At 56.5% G+C, this 18653-nt stretch overlaps 1 protein-coding gene across 1 annotated transcript in view; it reads left to right on the top strand.

Moving 5' to 3' along the window:
- Nucleotides 1–12820, top strand: part of RTN4R (reticulon 4 receptor) — an 89810-nt gene extending 76990 nt beyond the window's left edge. The window contains exon 2 of the mRNA XM_031949026.1: nucleotides 9571–12820. Coding sequence (XP_031804886.1) covers nucleotides 9571–11045 — 1475 coding nt within the window. The 3' untranslated portion in view covers nucleotides 11046–12820. The remainder of the gene's footprint in view (nucleotides 1–9570) is intronic.
- Nucleotides 12821–18653: the final 5833 nt, after the last annotated feature.

Raw genomic sequence — 18653 nt, 5'->3', positions numbered from 1 at the left:
TTTCCTTCTCCTTGTTCTGTTCCTCTTGTTGAGTTAACGAGTTAAAATGTGTAGCAGGCTTTGCAGCTTTATAGTACTTGATAAACATTAGCTGAGCTCTGGAATAGCCCCTCATCCTTTGGGGGGAGGAAGAGAGTAGGGGGCTGGAGCTCTGGGATAGCCCCTCTTCCTTTTGGGGGAGGAGGAAGGTAAGGGGCTGGAGCTCCGGGATAGCCCCTCTTCCTTTTGGGGGAGGAGGAAGGTAAGGGGCTGTAGCTCTGGGATAGCCCCTCTCCCTTTGGGGGAAGGAGGAGGGTATGGGGCTGGAGCTCTGGGAGAACCCCTCTTCCTTTGGGGGGGAGGGTAGAGGGCTGGACCAGGCCTGGAGGGAACCTTTCTAATCTAGTCTTGCTACCCCGGGAATTTTTTTGTCAATTTCCATAATTAAAGCTCAGCAAACTCTTGGGCTGGACATGAGCTCCCCAGGGACGCCGGCGCTCTCTGATGAATTATTTATCCTGATCAAGGACTCAGATCACGGTGGAGGAGGAAACACAGCCTCAAAGCCCTGCTGGGCCACCAAGGACTCTGGGGAGGATGCTGGGGAGAAGGGGCTCAGCACAGGGGGAGGCCCTCAGCTCTCTAGCTGGGCCCACTTAGTGCCCACCCTGTGGGTGGCTCCCGGAGGCTGGATGTGACAGGCGCTGGGGGCTGCTGTCCTTGGATGGAGCCCGGCACCCAACCCCCCAGCTCTGCTGCTAATTTGCTGTGTGATGGTGGGCAAGTCAGTGCCCTGCTCTGGGCTTGTTTCGTACAGCGAGCCCACAAGCCTCTTTTGGGCCCCTCTTATCATGTACCACCTCTCACTGGGCTGTTGCCAGGCTCAATGGGCAATCTAAGTCTTGATAGCCTTTAGGGCACCATTTAAAAAGTGGTTATTGTTATCATCGCAGTGCAAACTCTAGAAGAAGTCAAGGCAAATCTCGGTAGTTTATTTGTATTTATTTCCTAGTCCGCAGGTCTATCTCTTCATTCATTCATTTGTTAATTTATCTGCCCGCCCATCTGTCTTTCTGTCTCTTTATTTTGGGAAGACCTTCCGGGTGAGAATCTCCCCTTATCGCTGTAGGTCAGCATCTTGGAGTGCTAATTGGTAAAGTGCCTCATATACCATGTGTCAGCAGTGGGACTGGAACCCATGTCCGGGGCCTCTGCAAACAGTCTCCTCCTCTTTACTTTTACTACTCGCTGTGTGGCAGCCCCTTGAGGGAAAGTTCTGTTTTGTTTTTATTTGGGTTTCCCTGACACCCACTCAGTACCTGGTCCACTTCTGGTGTTAAATAATGTCCAGAATGACTGACTGAATGACTAAAGCAGCAGGGCTTGGTGTCTGCCTCTCAGGACACCTTTTCTGGAAAGCCTTCCCCCCAGCTCTTTCCTCCACCATCTCCTTGCTGACTTTCTCTAAGTTCTGGAGCAATAAAGCGGGACATTGTCAATTCTGCCATTGTTCCTGGATGGGGCGCGCCAATTTATTCCTCTGTGACTCTACTCACCACCCCAGGAACTTGTTGGACTAAAGGGTCCCTCTCTGGGACTCTCTTATGTGGATTGTTTCCTGCATGCTAATGCTTGAGGGTAGGGACACACACACACACTCACTCTCTCTCTCTCTCTCTCTCTCTCTCTCTCTCTCTCTCTCTCTCTCTCTCTCTCTCTCTCTCTCTCTCATGTTTTCATTCTTTCCTTTCTTTATTAGCACAGTGTATGGCACATAGTCAGCACTTCATAAATGCTTGTTGACTTCATTTGCTCATGGAAGGTTTTCTGGGGAGAGATGAGCCTTTGACAAAGGGGAGATATGGACTAAATCGGAGATTTCCACCTAGAAAGGAGCTTAGAGTTAGATCCTTTAGTACTCCTGGAAACTAGCAAGAGGAAGACACGTTTCCACAGTCACCTGAGTAGGTAGTTGCCCAGCTGAGGTTCAAGTGGCAGTTGAGGGGGAAGAGCGAAGGCCTTGGTGACTGGATCGCTGGTAGGATTTGCCCCGGAAGGATTTAGGGGCTGCCCGGTCAGTCTCTCTTGTTCCCTGAGATGAGCCAACAGAGGCCAAAGTCCCGGGGCTCCTGAAGGGCAGAGAGGGGATGGTGCTCCAGGTCTCTGACTCCCAGCCCAGCACTCTCTGCTTTGTTCGATGCTGAGATTGGTACATGGAACCCCTTCCCCCCATGAGCTCCTAGGCCGCTGGGGAAGACAGGGCTGGTGCTGAGGAAAAAACCTGGCCGTCCTTTCCCCTTGTGGGGAGTAGGAATCTTCCTCTGTTTTTGGAAGAGTCTGTGCTGATGTGTTATTTATGGCGAAGGAAATTTCCATCCCAGACATCCCAAGCTGCTCCGCTCTCAGACTGAACGGCCCGTGTGTCCGTTTGCTCCCAGGCAGGCGCAGAGCGGCTCCTCCTAGTTCCTTGGGAAAGGCGTCACCCCACGGCCCCCCGAGTCCTCTGGCCACCTTGGATCCCACGGAGGGGACCCCAAGGCTGTTGCTCCCCATCTTTTCTCTCAACTCCAGGCCAGGATTTGTGGGCCCTCCTGGGGAGAGGCGTTGTAGAAACCCCGGCTGTCCCAGAGAAAGCTCTTGGGCAGCATCTGGGCACATCACTGTTCCCGGGGGCCCTGGCTGGGGATGCTGGAGATGCTGGAGGGGGATCCTCTGGGACGCCCTCCCGCTCGGGGCTTGGAGGGTCTGTGAAGGCTGTACTTCTCACCCTTTGAAGATGATGAGCTCCCACTTCTCCATGACAGAGGAGGCTGCTGAGGCTTGAGCTGGACCGGCCGAATCCCCACCTCCCACCGGCGATCCCAGGGCTCTTTGCTCCGGCTTTGGGCTCTTCCACTGGAGGGAGAGGCTGAAGGCAGAGCTTCCCCTGCTCAGGGGCAGGGCCTGGCCTCCCGGCCTGGCCTCCCTGCCTCCGGGCCTGGCCTCCCGGCCTGGCCTCCCTGCCTCCGGGCCTGGCCTCCCGGCCTGGCCTCCCTGCCTCCGGACCTGGCCTCCGGGCCTGGCTCCCTCTCCCACCGTATTTGTCGCTCTGTGTGATTTGTGTCACTCTTTTTTACATCCGGGGCCGGATTCTCTGGGCCTTGAGGCGGGAATGAGTCCGGCGGCGGCGCCAGGCGGGGGCTGGTTCCAGAGCCGCGCATTCGAGGTCAGGGAGTCCTGGATACAAGTCCCACTCAGGGCCACCGTTAGCTGGGCGCAGGGGGAACTCTTCCTGAAGGGAATGAGGGGGTCCCGGGCCTGGCCCCGGGGCCACCGGGGGAGAGCAAGGGGTCCCAGAGCCTGCCGGAGCCGGAGCTTCCCGGGGGAAGGGGGGGCAGCTAGTCTCGTCTTCTGCCTGACCCCCCGCGTATGACTGACGGCTGCCGCCTTCTCAGTGGCTGGGGAGGGACGGGAGGGAGAGAGAACTCGGAAGTCGGGACCGAAAACAGAAGGTTAAACATTAAACAAGCGGATCAATAAATAAAGTGCGAGGGGAGGCCGGGAGGCCCCGGGACCCGCAGAGGCGCGCTCTGCCTTCAGCCCCGGCTCCCGCCCCCGGAGTTTGCGTAACAGGGAGGCTCGGGATACCCAGGAGGGCTGAGGGCCGAGGGGCGGCGGCCCCTCCCAGGGTCCTGAGCCTCTGCTCGGCGGCCCCCGGGGAAGGGAAGGCCGCCGCCTCCCCCCGCGGCCCCCCTCTGGCAGGCTCCCCCCACCGCAGATTGCGCCCCAAAGGAGGGAGCAGGGCGAGACACGCCCGAGGTCCCGCGGCCTCTGCCGCCGCCGCTGCCCCACATGGCCTCGCTCAGCTAAAAACAAACCCGCGCCCCCCTCACTCCCACCCGGGACCGGGGGATGAAACAGACGCCGCTCCGAACCCTCAAACCCAGCTCTGCCGTAGTGGCGGGGGAGGGGCGCGGGGGAGGGGCCTCGGACTGGGGCCCAGGGTCTGAGTGCGAATCTCGGCTTGACCGGGGGGGGGGGGGAGCCCGTGTGACCTTGGGTGAGACTTTCACCCTTAAGGTGACTGTAAGAGCCCCGCCCGCTTGGGGGCAGCGTGGAGGAGGGGCGGGACCCGGCTCTGCCATCCAGGGAAGTCCCGCGCCTCTTTGCCCGTCCGCTTCTCCCCAAGGTCTTTGACGTGCCCGTGACCCGGCCCTGCCCCCCCAGGCTTGCCCGGGCAGTCGCTACGGCCCCATTTTCCAGGTGGAGAAACTGAGCAGATAGGGGAGAATGGAGTGAAGGGTGGGGAGAGCCGGGGAGCGGCTTCCTCGGAGAGTCAGCTGCTCTGTGGGAGGGTGAAGGCTCAGCCAGTGTTATTTATGCCCAGGCTGCCTTCTGGGCGGATATGCAAATGAGAGAGGAAGCCAGCAAAGCTGAGCCCGCGAAGTGGGGGGGGGGGCGGGCATATGTGTGCAAGCTCCTGTGTGTGAGCACGCGTGTGTGCAGATAGGTGCACTTGTGCTCACACAGAGGTGTCAGCGCTGTATGGGTGTGCAATGTGTGCGTGTGTGTGTGCAAGCTCCTGTGTGTGTGAGCACGCGCTCTGTGCAGACAGGTGCGCTTGTGCTCACGCAAGGTGTCAGTGCTGCACAGGTGTGCAATGTGTGTGCAAGCTTCTGTGTGTGAGCACGCGTGTGTGCAGATAGGTGCACTTGTGCTCACACAGAGGTGTCAGCGCTGTATGGGTGTGCAATGTGTGCGTGTGTGTGTGTGGCAAGCTCCTGTGTGTGTGAGCACGCGCGTGTGCAGACAGGTGCGCTTGTGCTCACGCACAGGTATCAGTGCTGCTATACATGCAGCATGCACCGGTGTACAGTGTGTGTGCATGTGTGAGCACACGCGTGTGCACATGTGTGCATTTGTGCTCATGCACAGGTATCAGTGCTGCACGGGTGTGCAATGTGTGTGCGTGTGTGCAAGCTTCTGTGTGTGTGAGCACGCGCGTGTGCAGACAGGTGCGCTTGTGCTCACGCAAGGTTTCAGAGCTGCACGGGTGTGCAATGTGTGTGCGTGTGTGTGCAAACTTCTGTGTGTGAGCACGCGTGTGTGCAGATAAGTGCACTTGTGCTCACGCACAGGTGTCAGTGCTGCTATACATGCAGCATGCACCAATGTGCAGTGTGTGTGTATGTGTGAGCACACGTGTGTGCATTTGTGCTCATGCAAGGCAGTCAGCGCTGCACGGGCGTGCAATGTGTGCGTTTGTGTGTGCAAGCTTCTGTGCGTGTGAGCACGCGCGTGTGCAGACAGCTGCACTTGTGCTCACGCACCGGTGGTCGGCTCTGCCGCGGCCGCACCGTGCTCCTGTGTACAACGCGTGTGCGCGTGTGTTCTTGTAGGCCACATAGTATCCCGACCCGCAGGTGTGCATGCACCGCTCCCCGGCGCGCACAAGGGCGTGCGCATCGCGCGCTGCGGTACCTGGGATGAGTGTGCACGTGTGTGCACTCGCGTGTGCAGGGCTCACTCACACGCCACGTGGGCGCCGGTCTGCCCTGGGCTGAGGGTGGGAGAGAGGAAGGCACTGCCTCACTAGCTGCCGAACACCTGGTCTATTTAATCCCCGGGCCTGAGACAGGGAGGGGCGGGGCTGGGTGGGAACCGGGCGCTCTCCAAGGTCCTGGCCCGCTCCCATCTGCCGGGCTCTAGGTCTAAGCTCCTGCCGCGTTCTGTCTCCTTGCTGGAGAGTCTGGGGTCTCTGGGGCTCGGCGAGGTCTTGGGGCTCAGCGCCCCCCTCGGGAGGATGGTCCAGCCCGGGAGCGCTCCCTCCCCAGGCAAAAGCCGGTCTCCCAGCGGGGGCTCCTGGGCCGGGGCCGGGGTGACAGAGCTCAGGGGTCCCAGGGGCCGCCCCGCCCGCTCTCCTCCGCTCGGACCACGGGGTGCGGCCCGTCCGGGGCTCCTCAGCTGCTCCCCGGGGCCACCCCAGGCTCCTGGCCGGGATTCACCGCCTGGCCTGACCCGGGCCGCTGACAGGGAGACCCGGCGGGGCCGCCAGCCCGCGCTCCCTCTTCCACCACCGGGCCCATCTCCTCCTGGTGCGTGGGGGAAACGTGACCGGGCGTTGGGCTGGGATCGGGAGGGTCCGGGTTCAGATTCCGTGTCAGACGCTTGATTGGCTGCGAGAACCTGGGCGTGTCACTTACCTTCCGTCTGCCTCAGTCGCCTTCATTGTAAAATGGGGATTATGATGGTGTTTCTCTCAGTTGTGAGGATCAAGGGCGATCTTCGTAAAATGCGTCGTAAACCTTAAAGCACAATTTTATCATTATTATTAATATTATCATGTTATAGATGAAGCCGGGACCCAGGCAGGCTCCGTGCCTTGTTCCGGGTCATACAGACAGCGGGAGGCGGATCTGGGCCCGGGGCCCCCGAGCTTGTCCCGGCTCCACTCTCTGATCTCGGAGAGCTTCCCCAGGAGCCCATTGGGGGGGGGGGTGTCCAAGCTCGGCCCGAAGCTCCCATTGGCTCCTGGGAGGGTGTTTGACCTTCTCTGCAATCTCTGGGCGGTCACCCCGGGAGAAGCTCCTTTCCAGGGGAGCCTGGGGGACCCGCCAGGGCCGTTCTCCCCCGTCCCCTGCCCTGAGCCCGGGATGGCCACAATCCCTCCTCCTCCCCTTTCTCAATTGTTGGTGATTCTCCGTGACCCCATTTGGGGTTTTCTTGGCAGAGACACTGGAGGCTTCCCCGTTTCCTTCTCCAGCTCATTTTACAGATGAGGAAACTGAGGCCAGCAGGAGTCAGTGACTTGCCCAGGGTCACTCAGCTAGGATTTGAATTCAAGAAGATGCATTTCCTGACTGCGGGCCTGGTGCTCTCCCCAGTGCCCCGCTAGCTACCATCCCCCTCTTTTCCGAGGGGTCTCAGAAGGCTGGCTCAGCTGTCCCGAGTTAGTGCGGATCCGAGAAAGGGGCGCGAGGGTGACGGGGGGGCTTGGGGAGGCAGGGCAAGGGCGCCCCCCAGGAAGGCCTGGGCACCGGGAGGTGGGAAGCACAAGGCGGGGGGGGGGGGGGGCCGGCCTGCTGAGGGCGGCTCCTTTCCTCTCCCTCTTTGGGCCTGTACCCCTTTGGACAAAGCAGATGCTTAAAGAAGGTTTTGAGTGAATAAGGGACCGAATAAGTGCGGGGCTGAATGACGGAACGAACGGGCAGATGGGGAATATCTGAAGGCGGCGCGGGTTAGCAGGGGACAGTGGGTGGACGGCGGGTGGCTCAGCACCCAGGCCGGGGGCAGAGCACGGGCCTTTCTGAGGCCGCGGGGCCCGGCCCGTCTCAGGACACGGGGGCCTGTCCTCTGGGTGAGGAGGCGCGCTGGGAGCCAAGGACGGCGCGGGGAAAGAGCTCCTGGCGGCCATTGCTGCGTCCATAGGGGCCGGGCCCCCCCAGTGCTTGTGGGAACACGGCCCAGAGGTTCCTGTTGTTGTTCCCGAGCCGGGCCCTCGCCCCTGCCCTTCCCGTGGGGTAGGGAGGGAGTAGGGGTGCCCACCTTTCTTTTTAATCCATTCTGTTTTTGTCAGGAGGGGCAGTTGGGAGTAAGTGACTTACTCAGGGTCCCCCACACAGTAAGGATTGTCTGAAGCCGGATTTGAACTCCGGTCCTCCCGAGTCCGGGGCTGCTCTCCCCACCGCGCCATCTCTTGCCCCCTTTTTCCTCCAGCACTGAGTTTGACCCCCAGGCCAGGCCCTAGGACACGAGCCCTCTTAGGGAGCCAGGATGCTTCAAAGCGCCCCCTTCTCCGGTGCCGCAGGCCTGTCAGCCCAGGGAAGGATGAGGAAAAGGTGCGAGGAGGAGAAGGGAGAGGCAGGGGGAGGGGCGGCGGTGGAGGAACTTGAGACCCTCCACTCCCCCCCTTCCCTTTCAGAGGGAGGGAGGGAAGCCCTGAGAGAAGTCCCAGGGCCCGCTGGGGGCAGGGCGATTATTTCCAGTAATGGATGGGGAAGAGCCTCGGGGTCACCTAACTCACAGCCAATGAAAATGCACCCAGGTATCCAGCTGGTGGAGCAGGGGCTCCGGCTCCGCCATTTCCTGCGGCTCCCCTCTGGGGGGCGGCCCTCGGCCGGGCTCTGGAAAGGGGACAAGGGGGCGTCTGGCATAGGGCGCTGCTGGAGAGAGGAGGGAAAGTCCGCCCGCGGTTTGGACAAATGCTCAGAGGTGGGAGATGGAGAGCTGGCTTCTGGGCCCAGAATACTCTGCTTTACTTACAAAGGGTTGGGAGAAGGGGTGGGATGTAAAGGGAGCCACGAGGGGAGCGGGTTTGTAAAGGATCTCCCACCCCCAACCCTCAGCAGGTGGGCAATGGGGAGCCCCTGAAGGCTGTTGAGCAGGGGAGTGAGGAGGCCAGACTTGTGAAGATGAGAGAAGACTGATGATAACCTGACTGACTTCATTGATTCCAGAACGCTTTTAAGTGAACTGAAGTGACCAACATCTGCCTCTGTTTGAAAACAGGAAAGTGGGTTCTGGGAGAGCACAGAGAGACAAAGAGAAAGAGACAGAGACAGAAACAAAAAACAGAGAGTGACAGAAACATAGAGAGACAGAGAGACAAAGAGACAGAGACAAAAACAGAGACAGAGTCAGAAGGACAGAGACAGTGACAGAGATAGAGAGACAGAGACAAAGAGACAGAAACAGAAAGACACAGAGAGAAACAGAGATAGAGATATATAAAGGGAGACAGAGACAAAACCAGAGACAGAGTCAGAAACAGAGAGACAGAGAGAGATAGAAATGGACAGAGAGAGAGAAAAAAGGGGAGAGTGCAGAGAATCAGAGACAGAGACAAAGAGAGAATGAGAGAGGCAGAGACAGAGATGGACAGAGACAGACAGCAATAGAAAGAAACAGAATGAGAGACAGAGAAACAGAGATACAGAAAGACAGAGACAGAGAAAGAAAGAAAAGGGGAGAGATATGAGAGACAGAGAATGAGGGGCAGAAAGAGAGAGAGACAGAGAGGGAGAGAGAGAGATACTAAGAGACAGAGACATACAGAGAGAAACACACAGACTGAGAGATAGAGAGAAGCAAAGGAATTCTGGGTGGAATTGCAATCAGGACATTTTTGTGCCCTGGGGCAGGAGCGAGAGGTGGGGCAGGCAGGAGCTGTCTTCCTGTCTTGCAGCTGATGGGGGAAGGAAGTGCAGGCTGCTGAAGGACTGACTCCTGGCAAGGTGGGGGATGGAGCAGAGGTGTTAAAAGGGCAGTTGGGAGGAAGGAGCCCCTTGGGACACGGCTGCCGTGGGTGCCCTTTAAGGTTTGGCACTCTGGTTCAAAGCCCTAGTTGCCTGTCCCAGTTACAGCTCCATTGGGGAAGCTATCTGGGTCAGAGCTTTGTGAGGGCACCTAGCCTCCGTGTGCTGCTTTGGGGGGGGGGGGGGGGTCCGGCCCTACCCCTCATGAGACCCGCCGCCCCAGCTCACTGCCCCTTTCCTCGGCCCCGTGTCCCCCTGCGCCTTGCAGGCCCAGCTTCGGCTCTCGGTCTGGTCTGCACCCATCGGCCCTCCCGGGCTCGGGGCTAACCCTCGCCCTCCCTTTGTCTCCCCTCTCCAGGAAGCAAACTGCTGATCTGGGTGCTGTGCCTGAACCTCCAGTCCCGAGCGGATCCGTGCCCCGGGGCCTGCGTGTGCTACAGCGAGCCCAAGATCACCACCAGCTGCCAGCAGCAGGGGCTGAGGGCCATCCCCGCCGCCATCCCGGCCCAGAGCCAGCGCATCTTCCTCCACAACAACCACATCACGCAGGTGGGGGCCGCCAGCTTCCGCTCCTGCCGCAACCTGACCATCCTCTGGATCCACTCCAACGCCATCGGCGTCATCGAGGCCACGGCCTTCGCCGGCCTGGACAAGCTGGAGGAGCTGGACGTCAGCGACAACGTGAACCTGCGCGCCATCGCGCCCGCCACCTTCCGCGGCCTGCGGCGCCTGCACACCCTGCACCTGGACCGCTGCGGCCTGCTGGAGCTGTCCCCCGGCCTCTTCCGCGGCCTCTTCTCCCTGCAGTACCTCTATCTCCAGGACAACAACCTCCAGGCCCTCCAGGATGACACCTTCCTGGACCTGGCCAACCTCACCTACCTGTTCCTGCACGGCAACGGCATCCGGAACCTGTCCGAGAACGTCTTCAGGGGCCTGGTCAACCTGGACCGGCTGCTGGTGCACCAGAACCAGGTGTCCCGGGTGCACCCCCGGGCCTTCCACGACCTGGGCAAAGTCATGACCTTATACCTGTTCAACAACAACCTGACGGTGCTGGCGGGGGAGACCATGGCGCCGCTGGCGAACCTGCAGTACCTGCGGCTCAACGGGAACCCCTGGATCTGCGACTGCCGCGCCAAGTCCCTGTGGAGCTGGTTCAAGCAGTTTAAGGGCTCCTCCTCGGACCTCGAGTGCCATCTGCCCCTGCGCCTGGCCGGGAGGGACCTCAAACGGCTGCATGGCGCCGACCTGGAGGGCTGCGTTGACCCCGTCAACCAGGTCCGCTCGGGGTCCAAGGGCAGGCACGGGAAAGGGCCCACCATGGAGCCCCTGCCCGTGGGGCCCCACGACGGCCCTCTGAAATGCTGCCAGCCGGAGGCGGACAAGTCTTTCATGTATGAAGCCACGGGGCACGGGGGGCCCCAGTACGGCGGCCCCCCCACCGGCAACGGCCGGAAGGACAAGGAGAACATGTCCAAGCCCAAGACGGCAGAGTCCGACCCTGCCAAAAACGCCAGCCAGAAGCACATCAATGACTCGCCCTTTGGGACTTTCCCCAGCAACGTGGAGGTCCCACTGACCAACTTCCAGCCCGATCTCCTGGAGCCCGGGGAGTCTTCCATGGCTCCCCCCCGCCGGAGGCCCGGCTGCTCCCGAAAGAACCGGACCAAGGCCCAGTGCCGCCTGGGCCCCACGGGCAGCAGTGGCGCCAGCGGCGGCAGCAGCGGGAGCAGCGGCAGTGGCGGTCTCCTCGGACCCGCTCGGCCCAGCCTGGCCCTTGGCCTGGTTCTCCCCGTGCTCCTGTTCTGGACTTTGCTGTGGTCCTGTTAATGGTTCCTAGGGCAGGATAGCACTGGCCCAGCGTGGCTGGGGCAAACCAAGGCTGGGGCCACAGGGGACCGGATGCCTTTATAGAGAATCCCGGTGTATATAAAGTGCATCCCCCACCCCACCAGGAGAATTAAAAGGGAGGCTGCTGACCCTGTCCCCACAGGGGTCATTCTTGAATGAGGTCGGGCACACGAGGGGCTTCTGAGTAATCCCCCTGAGCCGCCCCAGCCCCTGACTCCCAAGCCCTTGAGGAAAAAGTTCTCCCTTGCCGAATGTCTCACACACACACACAGACACACACAGACACGCACACACACATACACACACACACAAAACAAAACAAAAAAGACTCACCAGTTTCTAAGTTGGAATCCTCCCAAACGACATTGCAAGTTCCCGTTTGCCAAGGCGGCGCCCGCCGCTCTCCGGAAGCCCGTCTCTGAATATTGCTGTCCGCCATCCCCATCTCTCATGCCATGTTTACAGGGGGCATCGGTTCCAGAATGCTGCTTCCTACTCAGACTGCAGTCTATATAAAAATATACATTTTATTTTCCTTGTGTCAAAGTATAAAAAAATATAAAATAAAGATTTCCTTTTCCTACACTGTTGACGATGTGCCCGTGGGGCAGCCTCCTCCCTTTGCCTGCAGCGTGGACGTTGACTTCGGTAGGTCAGGTTGTCGTGAGCGCGCTGCCATGGGGGCTCCCTTGATGACCCACTGAGGCTGCTGCAGGTGGGCCCTCCCCGGTGAAGCCTTAGGCAGGTATGACAGATGCACGGTCCGCTTCCGGGGCTCTTAAAGAACCCTCTGAGGGGCTCCCCTTCAAAAACCCAAGGCCCCGTCACACCGTGCAAAGGGGGGCAGTGGAAGGCTAAGAGCTTCCTGGGATCATGGTGAGATCATCGGTACCTTAGCAGCATCTCACAGATGAGGAAGCTGGGGTCGGGGAAGCAGAACAAATTTGCCCCCGGCTCCTAGCAGAGCTCATATGCCTGGGCTGGTTCCCGAGCCGAGGAGGCTTCAGACCTGGCTCCTGAATTGGGTTCTAGGTGGCTATTGGTCGAGAAGAACCAGCCACCATTTCCTTCTGTCCCCAACAGCATTATTTGATCTCACTTGATTTCATTTCCAGTGCTTCTTAGCTCTGGAATCCTGGGTCTCAATTTTCTCATCTATAAAATGGGAGGAAGAGACAGGGTGATCTCTAAAGTCCCTGGTGATGACACGGGCCTCCTGGAGACCTAGCTGGGTGAGAAGTGCAGAGATGAGATCAGCTGAGGCGTATGTAGGAGTGTGGGGGGAGAGAAGTGGATTCTGACCTGCTTCCTTCAGGGAGGGTTCCTACCTATTTCAGCACTGCTTCAAAGTGTATTTTTAAATTTTTTTCTTTTTAAATTGTGACCACACCAGTCACTACCCACCACTAGCATTTTCTTAGATAGAAAAGAACTACCCTAATGGGTGATCAGTGATCAGAGGGTGAAGTCCAAGTGATTAACAGCCACAAGGGAAAAAGGCTCCAAATCACTAATCAGGAGAGAAGTGGAAGATCAACGGTGTTCTGAGATCTCTATCGTTAAAGTATAATTGCTTATTGTACATTCAGAGAAACTGAGGCTCTGAGCATGCAGCCACTTATTCTTACTCCCACAAATGTGGAAGGGAGATGGCACAAGTGCCTGGAATCCTGAGTTTGGAGAAAGAGGTCCTGGGGTTGAATCTTACCCTGGTGGCAAATAATAAGTAGAAAGTACAAATAGAAAGAGCAAGTACAAGTAGTAAATAGTAAGTAGAAAGTACAAGTAAAACGAGCAAGTACAAATAGTAAATAGTAAGTAGAAAGTACAAGTAAAACGAGCAAGTACAAGTAGTAAATAGTAAGTAGAGAGTACAAATAGAAAGAGCAAGTACAAGTAGTAAGATCCAGGGTTTGGTTTTTCTGACATTGTTTAATGCTGTCTCCTACTCCCCAGGGCTCCTTTTGCTATGGGAATAGCTTATCACAAATCAACCACTCATCACTCTGTAAGAAGTTGGGCAGCTGAATGGCGTAGTCGCAGGGGTCCTCAAACTATGGCTCGGGCCAGATGCAGCAGCTGAGGACGTTTATCCCCCCCCCGGCTATGAAGTTTCTTTATTTAAAGGCCCACAAAACAAAGTTTTGGTTTTTACTATAGTCCGGCCTCCAACAGTCTGAGGGACAGTGAACTGGCCCCCTATTTAAAAAGTTTGAGGACCCCTGGGTGGAACAGAGGACCTGGAATCAGGAAAACTGAAGTTCAAATTCAGTCTCAGACACTTAATAGCTGTGTGATCTTAGACAAGTCATGTAACTGTTCTGGACCTCAGTTTTCCCATCTGCCAAATGGGATGAGAATAATACCTGCCTCACAGGGTTGTTCTGATGGTCAAGTGAGATAATGGTTACAATTTATTTTGGGGATCCCTCCAATGCTCTATAAGGTTAGCTGGTCTTTCTCTAGTGTGTACCAAATACCAGCCACTGTGCTATGTTCTGGGGATGCTAATAAGGAAGTGAAACAGTCTTTGCCCCCTAGGACCTTATAATTTAGCCAAGGGAGACAACATGGATACATATTAATTTCAATAAACATTTCTTAGGCACCTACTGTGTACATGGCACTGTACTAAGCTCTAGGGATACAAAAAGAGATCCAAGATAGTTCCTGTCCTCTATGGGTTTATAACCTTGCCAAGGGAGATAACATGGATACATATTTGTTTCAATGCACATTTATTAAGCACCTACTGTATACCTGGCACTGTGCTAAGCTCTGGGGAGTACAAAAAAAAAAAAAAAAAAAAACGACAAAAGACAGTCCCTGCCCTCTATGAGCTCTCTAATGGGGGAGAAAACACACATGCAAATCTATACAAAACATGCTCCCTACAGGATAAAGAGGAGATAATTAAAAGAGTGAAAATGCTAGGATTAAGTCAGGGAAGGCTTTAATATATAAACTATCAATCAACCAAGAAATAATTTAAAAATATCTACTCTGCGCCCAGAATCGGGCTCCCATCCTCAAGGAGTCCACAATAGAGCCGGGGGACAACTTGGACAAATGTGAATATAAGCGGTCACTTAGTCAATCGACGAGCATTTAAAATGACTCCTGGGTGCTGGGGGGGAGGGCTCCCTCACCCCCTCATGTTTCTTTAGTGCCTTGTAGTTTCACCAGTGCTGTAAGCTGGAAGTACAAGTGCTCACATCCTTTGGGTCACGAAGCTGGGAGAGAGAAGCTTCTGTCCTGGGGCCTTGAGTCCAGCCCTCTTTCCACCTAAGGTCAAGACTGAGGGAGGTTACGGTGCCAGCCAGGGCCCTCCCCTCCCCCTCCCCGGAGCTGCTCAGGAAGTTTGGTTTTAGGAAGGAAGACAAGTGGAGACTGATCCCGGAGAGGAGGACCTGGAAGGGTAAGGGAGGGGGGAGCATATGGCCCCATTACCTTTAGTAAATGTCTTTTAAGGCCCTTAGCTTGGTCTGGGGGAAGGTGTTGGAAAGAGCCTTGGGTTTGGAGTCAAAGTTCTGGCTTCAGATCCGGCTTCTGTTGCCTTGTGTGATTCTGGGTAAGTCATCCACCTTGCCCCGGACTCCTCCTCTGGACCACGGAAAGCTGGGACTGAACCTTCTCTGTCTTCCCGGGGGAGTCTGAGGCTCAAGTGCAGGCCCTGCCGTCCAGGGGCTTTATTGTGGGGGGAGGGGATCGGAGACTTCTGCGGGAAGTCGACTCTTCGTTGGTGGCTATGTCCGGTCACCGGGGAGGAAACACTGGCGGGATTTCAGTGGATCCCCGGGTAAACGGTTATGAGTGTCTCCTGTCGGGCGCGGTGCTAAGGGCCAGGGATATGACAAGAGACAAAACATCCCTGCCCTTGGAGAGCTCCCGGGTGCCGGGGCTCGCACCCAAGTCCCACGGGGACCAGCGGGTTAGGAGTCTGGAGGAAAAGTGGCCTGAAGGGGTCTGAAGTGCAAGGGAAGCTCCACAACAAACCCGAGGCTGTCCAGAGGAGGCGACCAGATGGTGCCAGCCTTGAGTCTCGGTGGGGAGAGACTCCTGCGGAGAGGCCGGAGCCTGAAGAAAAGCCCATGGGAAACATGAGAACCATGTTTGCGGGGCTGAAGAACTGTCATTCAGAAGAGGGATTACGCTGGGGATGAGCAACAAGCAGCTGGGACTTGAGAAAAGCTTCCTGGATATTGGAGCTGGGCCAGAGTCGCCTCTGTCTGGGGAGGCTGCAGGTGCGTCCTGGGGCGAGACGTGGCGAGAAGTGGGGCTCACAGGGGCCTCTGGCTCCTCTCCACCGAGATTCTAGGGTTATGTTTATGAGAGCTCCAGGGCCGGAAGGGGGGCTCCATCTCCTCGCTTTATAGAGAAGGAAACTGAGGCCCATGGAGGGGAGGAACAGCGAGGGGAGAGGGAGAATAGCGAGGGGAGGGTGTGCTCTGGAGATGGGACGGAACGTGAGGGGGTCCCTGGCGGGGACGCCAGGCTTTCTGAAAGGCAGGAGAGGAGGGTGGGGAGGTCACCTGCAGACCACCGGCCAAACCATGGGAAACTCGGCGCTGCGGTGGCTTTGGGACCACAGAGGCAGCACAGTAATAGTGGAAGGAGGAGGCAGAGCCCGGAACGCTCTGGCCTGCAGGACCTGGGGGAGAAAGCAAGGGAGATAGGAGGCCAGGTCTGATGGAGGACAGGATAGGAGGGAAGCACCGACATCTCAGGCCTGGTTCCTGATTAGGATCTCAGCCCCAAGAGGATGAGCGGCCGTGCTGGGAACGTTTCTGGGGACAGCAGAGTCAGTCTCGGCTCTGAAAATGAAATTGTTCTAGGCTCTCTGAGCCTCACAATCTATGTTCTAGATACTGAAGTGCCTCCTAGTGCTGGAGGCCAGAGGGCAGAGACTGCTGGGCCTGGAGTCAGAAAGAACCCAAGTTCAAATCCAGCCTTAGACACCAGCTATGGGACAAGTCCCTATTTGCCTCAGTTTCCTCCACTGTGAAATGGGAATAACAGCACCTGCCTCCCAGGGTTATGGTGAAGATCAAATGAAATCCTATCTGTATCATGCCTGGCACACAGGAGGTGCTTAATAAATGCTTATTCCCTTCCTTTTCTCTAATATTGATACCCTAAATCTCTCCATCAGGGCCTCCCCAGAGCTTGCAGGGCCCGGGTCCTGGACTTCAGCCCAGCTCCTTGTGGAGCAGGGCCCTCTTGTAAGCTTCCCAGGGCAGGGGTGAAAATCCTCATTATACAGATGAGAAAACAGACCCAGGATGCTTTCGTGAGAACCACTGAGAGGCTCAGGAACTCTCCTCGGTCCAGAACCGGCCGTTGCTCTCGGCCGTGGGCAACAGAGCAGCGGAGTCCCGCTCGTCCTTCCATGGACCTTCGCTGGGTTTTCAGCTTGGAATCGGAACCCAGGGGGACGAGCTGCTCCCGGTGTTTCCCGAGGCCACCTGGGATGGGCAGGGGCTGGCTCTGCTTGACCCTAGAGAACCATGGGGATCGTGGTGGGAGATGACAGAGCTGTCCCAGGGGGAGGTGATGAGCTCCCCATCCCCAGATGGATTTGAACAAAAGTGGGGTGTTGTAGGGGAGGCTCCGGCCCGATGTGGGTGGACTTACTCACTCTGAGGGATGCTGTGATTCTTGGGGGGAGCCCAGAAGTCATTATCTATAATCCTTCACCCCCTCCTTGGAATACCTCTCTTTTTTGTAGCTGGAGAATGTGCTGCTCATTAGCTGTGTTTTCATGACAAAAATCACTTCCCAGCCTCAATTTTGCTATCTGTAAATGGGGGTAGACTTCTTCATGGGGGTTTGTAAAGCATGAATGTAAGCTGGCAGGTGAGCCTCCAAGCTTTGTTTGAATCCCTGCAGGGATGGGGAGCTTATTACCAGGGGAGACGGTCTCTTCTGAAGGGTGCCGGTGTTAGCTCCGTAGACACAACAAACCTTGGTACCGATATTCAAGGCCTCAGGATCCACGAGACACACAGACAAATTTAACTGGCAGCACTGCCGGCGGGCACGTCTCTAATAAGCTGGCTTCCTATGGAGAAGCCACTGAAGAAGGAGGGGGAAGACAATGGGAGTGGGAGCACGGCCCAGAGCAGAAATGGAGACATCCCCCTCTGACTGCCGGGAAGGCGGCTGTGGGGGAGCGGGGAGACCCGGCTTCTGGCCCGGCTCAGGGGCAGGCTGACCGGTGACCTCAGCCAAACCTGGAACTGTCCCGAGCTGCTGGCCCGAGAAGCTCCCCCGCCACCCTTCTGATGCTGGCACAGATCCTTTCCCCCCGGCACACTGGATTCTGTCCTTGGGACACTGGATTTGGGCCAGGAAGATGGCCTTGAACCCGGCCTTGAACCCGGCCTCGATCCTGCTGTTGGCCACCAACCATGTCATAGCCGGCCTTAGTAAACTCTTACCTGTCCCTCTATTTGTCTCCATCATCCTCTCATCCCTCCATCTTCCCTCCCTCCTTGGCATTGGGGAGGTCTTCTCTCCCTCTCTGGCTCCTGACTCTCCCACCTAGAGGAGAACTCAGTGGAAGCCTAGGGATGGAAGGCTCCAGGATCTCAATGGTGTCTTCTAGAGAAAGGGTTCAATAAGCAGAATTAGCAGCCAGCCAGGGGGGCGGAGGAGTGGGGATCAGCCAGAGCCAGCAAGAGTCACTCATACCATATGTGATGAACCCATGGTCAGCACCTATTCCACAGCTGAATAAGCTTTATGCCATTTACAACCCTGATGGCCACATGAGCTACTTTAAAAGCAGCCCTGGAGGGGGACGTGTCAAGAAAGTTGTCACAGATCATATCTTTATTTTTTACTTTTATTCATTCATTCGTTTGTTTGTTTGTTTTCAGATTGTATCTTTTTATTTTTATTTATTTATTCATTCGTTTGTTTGTTTTCAGATCATATCCTTTTATTTTTATTTATTTATTCATTCATTCACTCCATGAGTTTGTTTGTTTGTTTTCAAATCATATCCTTTAAAGGGAGGAGAATTAGCCTCAGGTTTGGGGTATGGGAGACATTTCCCTCAATCTTATCCTGTCTTGTTTCTGAAGGGCCCCACGCTGGTGGTGCCGAGGGAGCCGGGCGATGGGCATGCCTTGGGGATGTGGGGATGGCTGCAGGGAACAGCGAAGACCTATTCCCCTTGTAGACCCCAGAAGCCCACTTCGAGAGAAGGCTGATGTGATTGATCACTTTCCAGCAGCCATCTCTTAGCGTGGTTCAGAGATTAATTATGATTAGTAAGAGCTGACATTTATGTCAGACTTGAAAGTTGGCAAAGAACTTTACAGATGTTAACTCAGCAGCAGCCATGTGAAGAAGGTGATATTATTATCCCCATTTGACAGATGAAAGCAGTGAGGTTCCGGGGGGTGATAGATGAGACTTGTCCAAGATCACATGGCCATAAGTGCAGAGGGAAGGATTCAAACTCAGGGCTCACTGACCCTAAGGCCAGAGGTCTCTCCATCAAAGCTGCGTGATTAATATGCCATGGTCCAGGCAAAAAATGATGATTCCTTCAAATCAAGCAGTCAGTGAACAAGCATT

Source organism: Sarcophilus harrisii, chromosome 1, assembly GCF_902635505.1.
Source record: "Sarcophilus harrisii chromosome 1, mSarHar1.11, whole genome shotgun sequence".
In the NCBI taxonomy this organism is placed as follows: Eukaryota; Metazoa; Chordata; class Mammalia; order Dasyuromorphia; family Dasyuridae; genus Sarcophilus; species Sarcophilus harrisii.
This window is presented reverse-complemented; position numbering and strand designations above follow the sequence as displayed.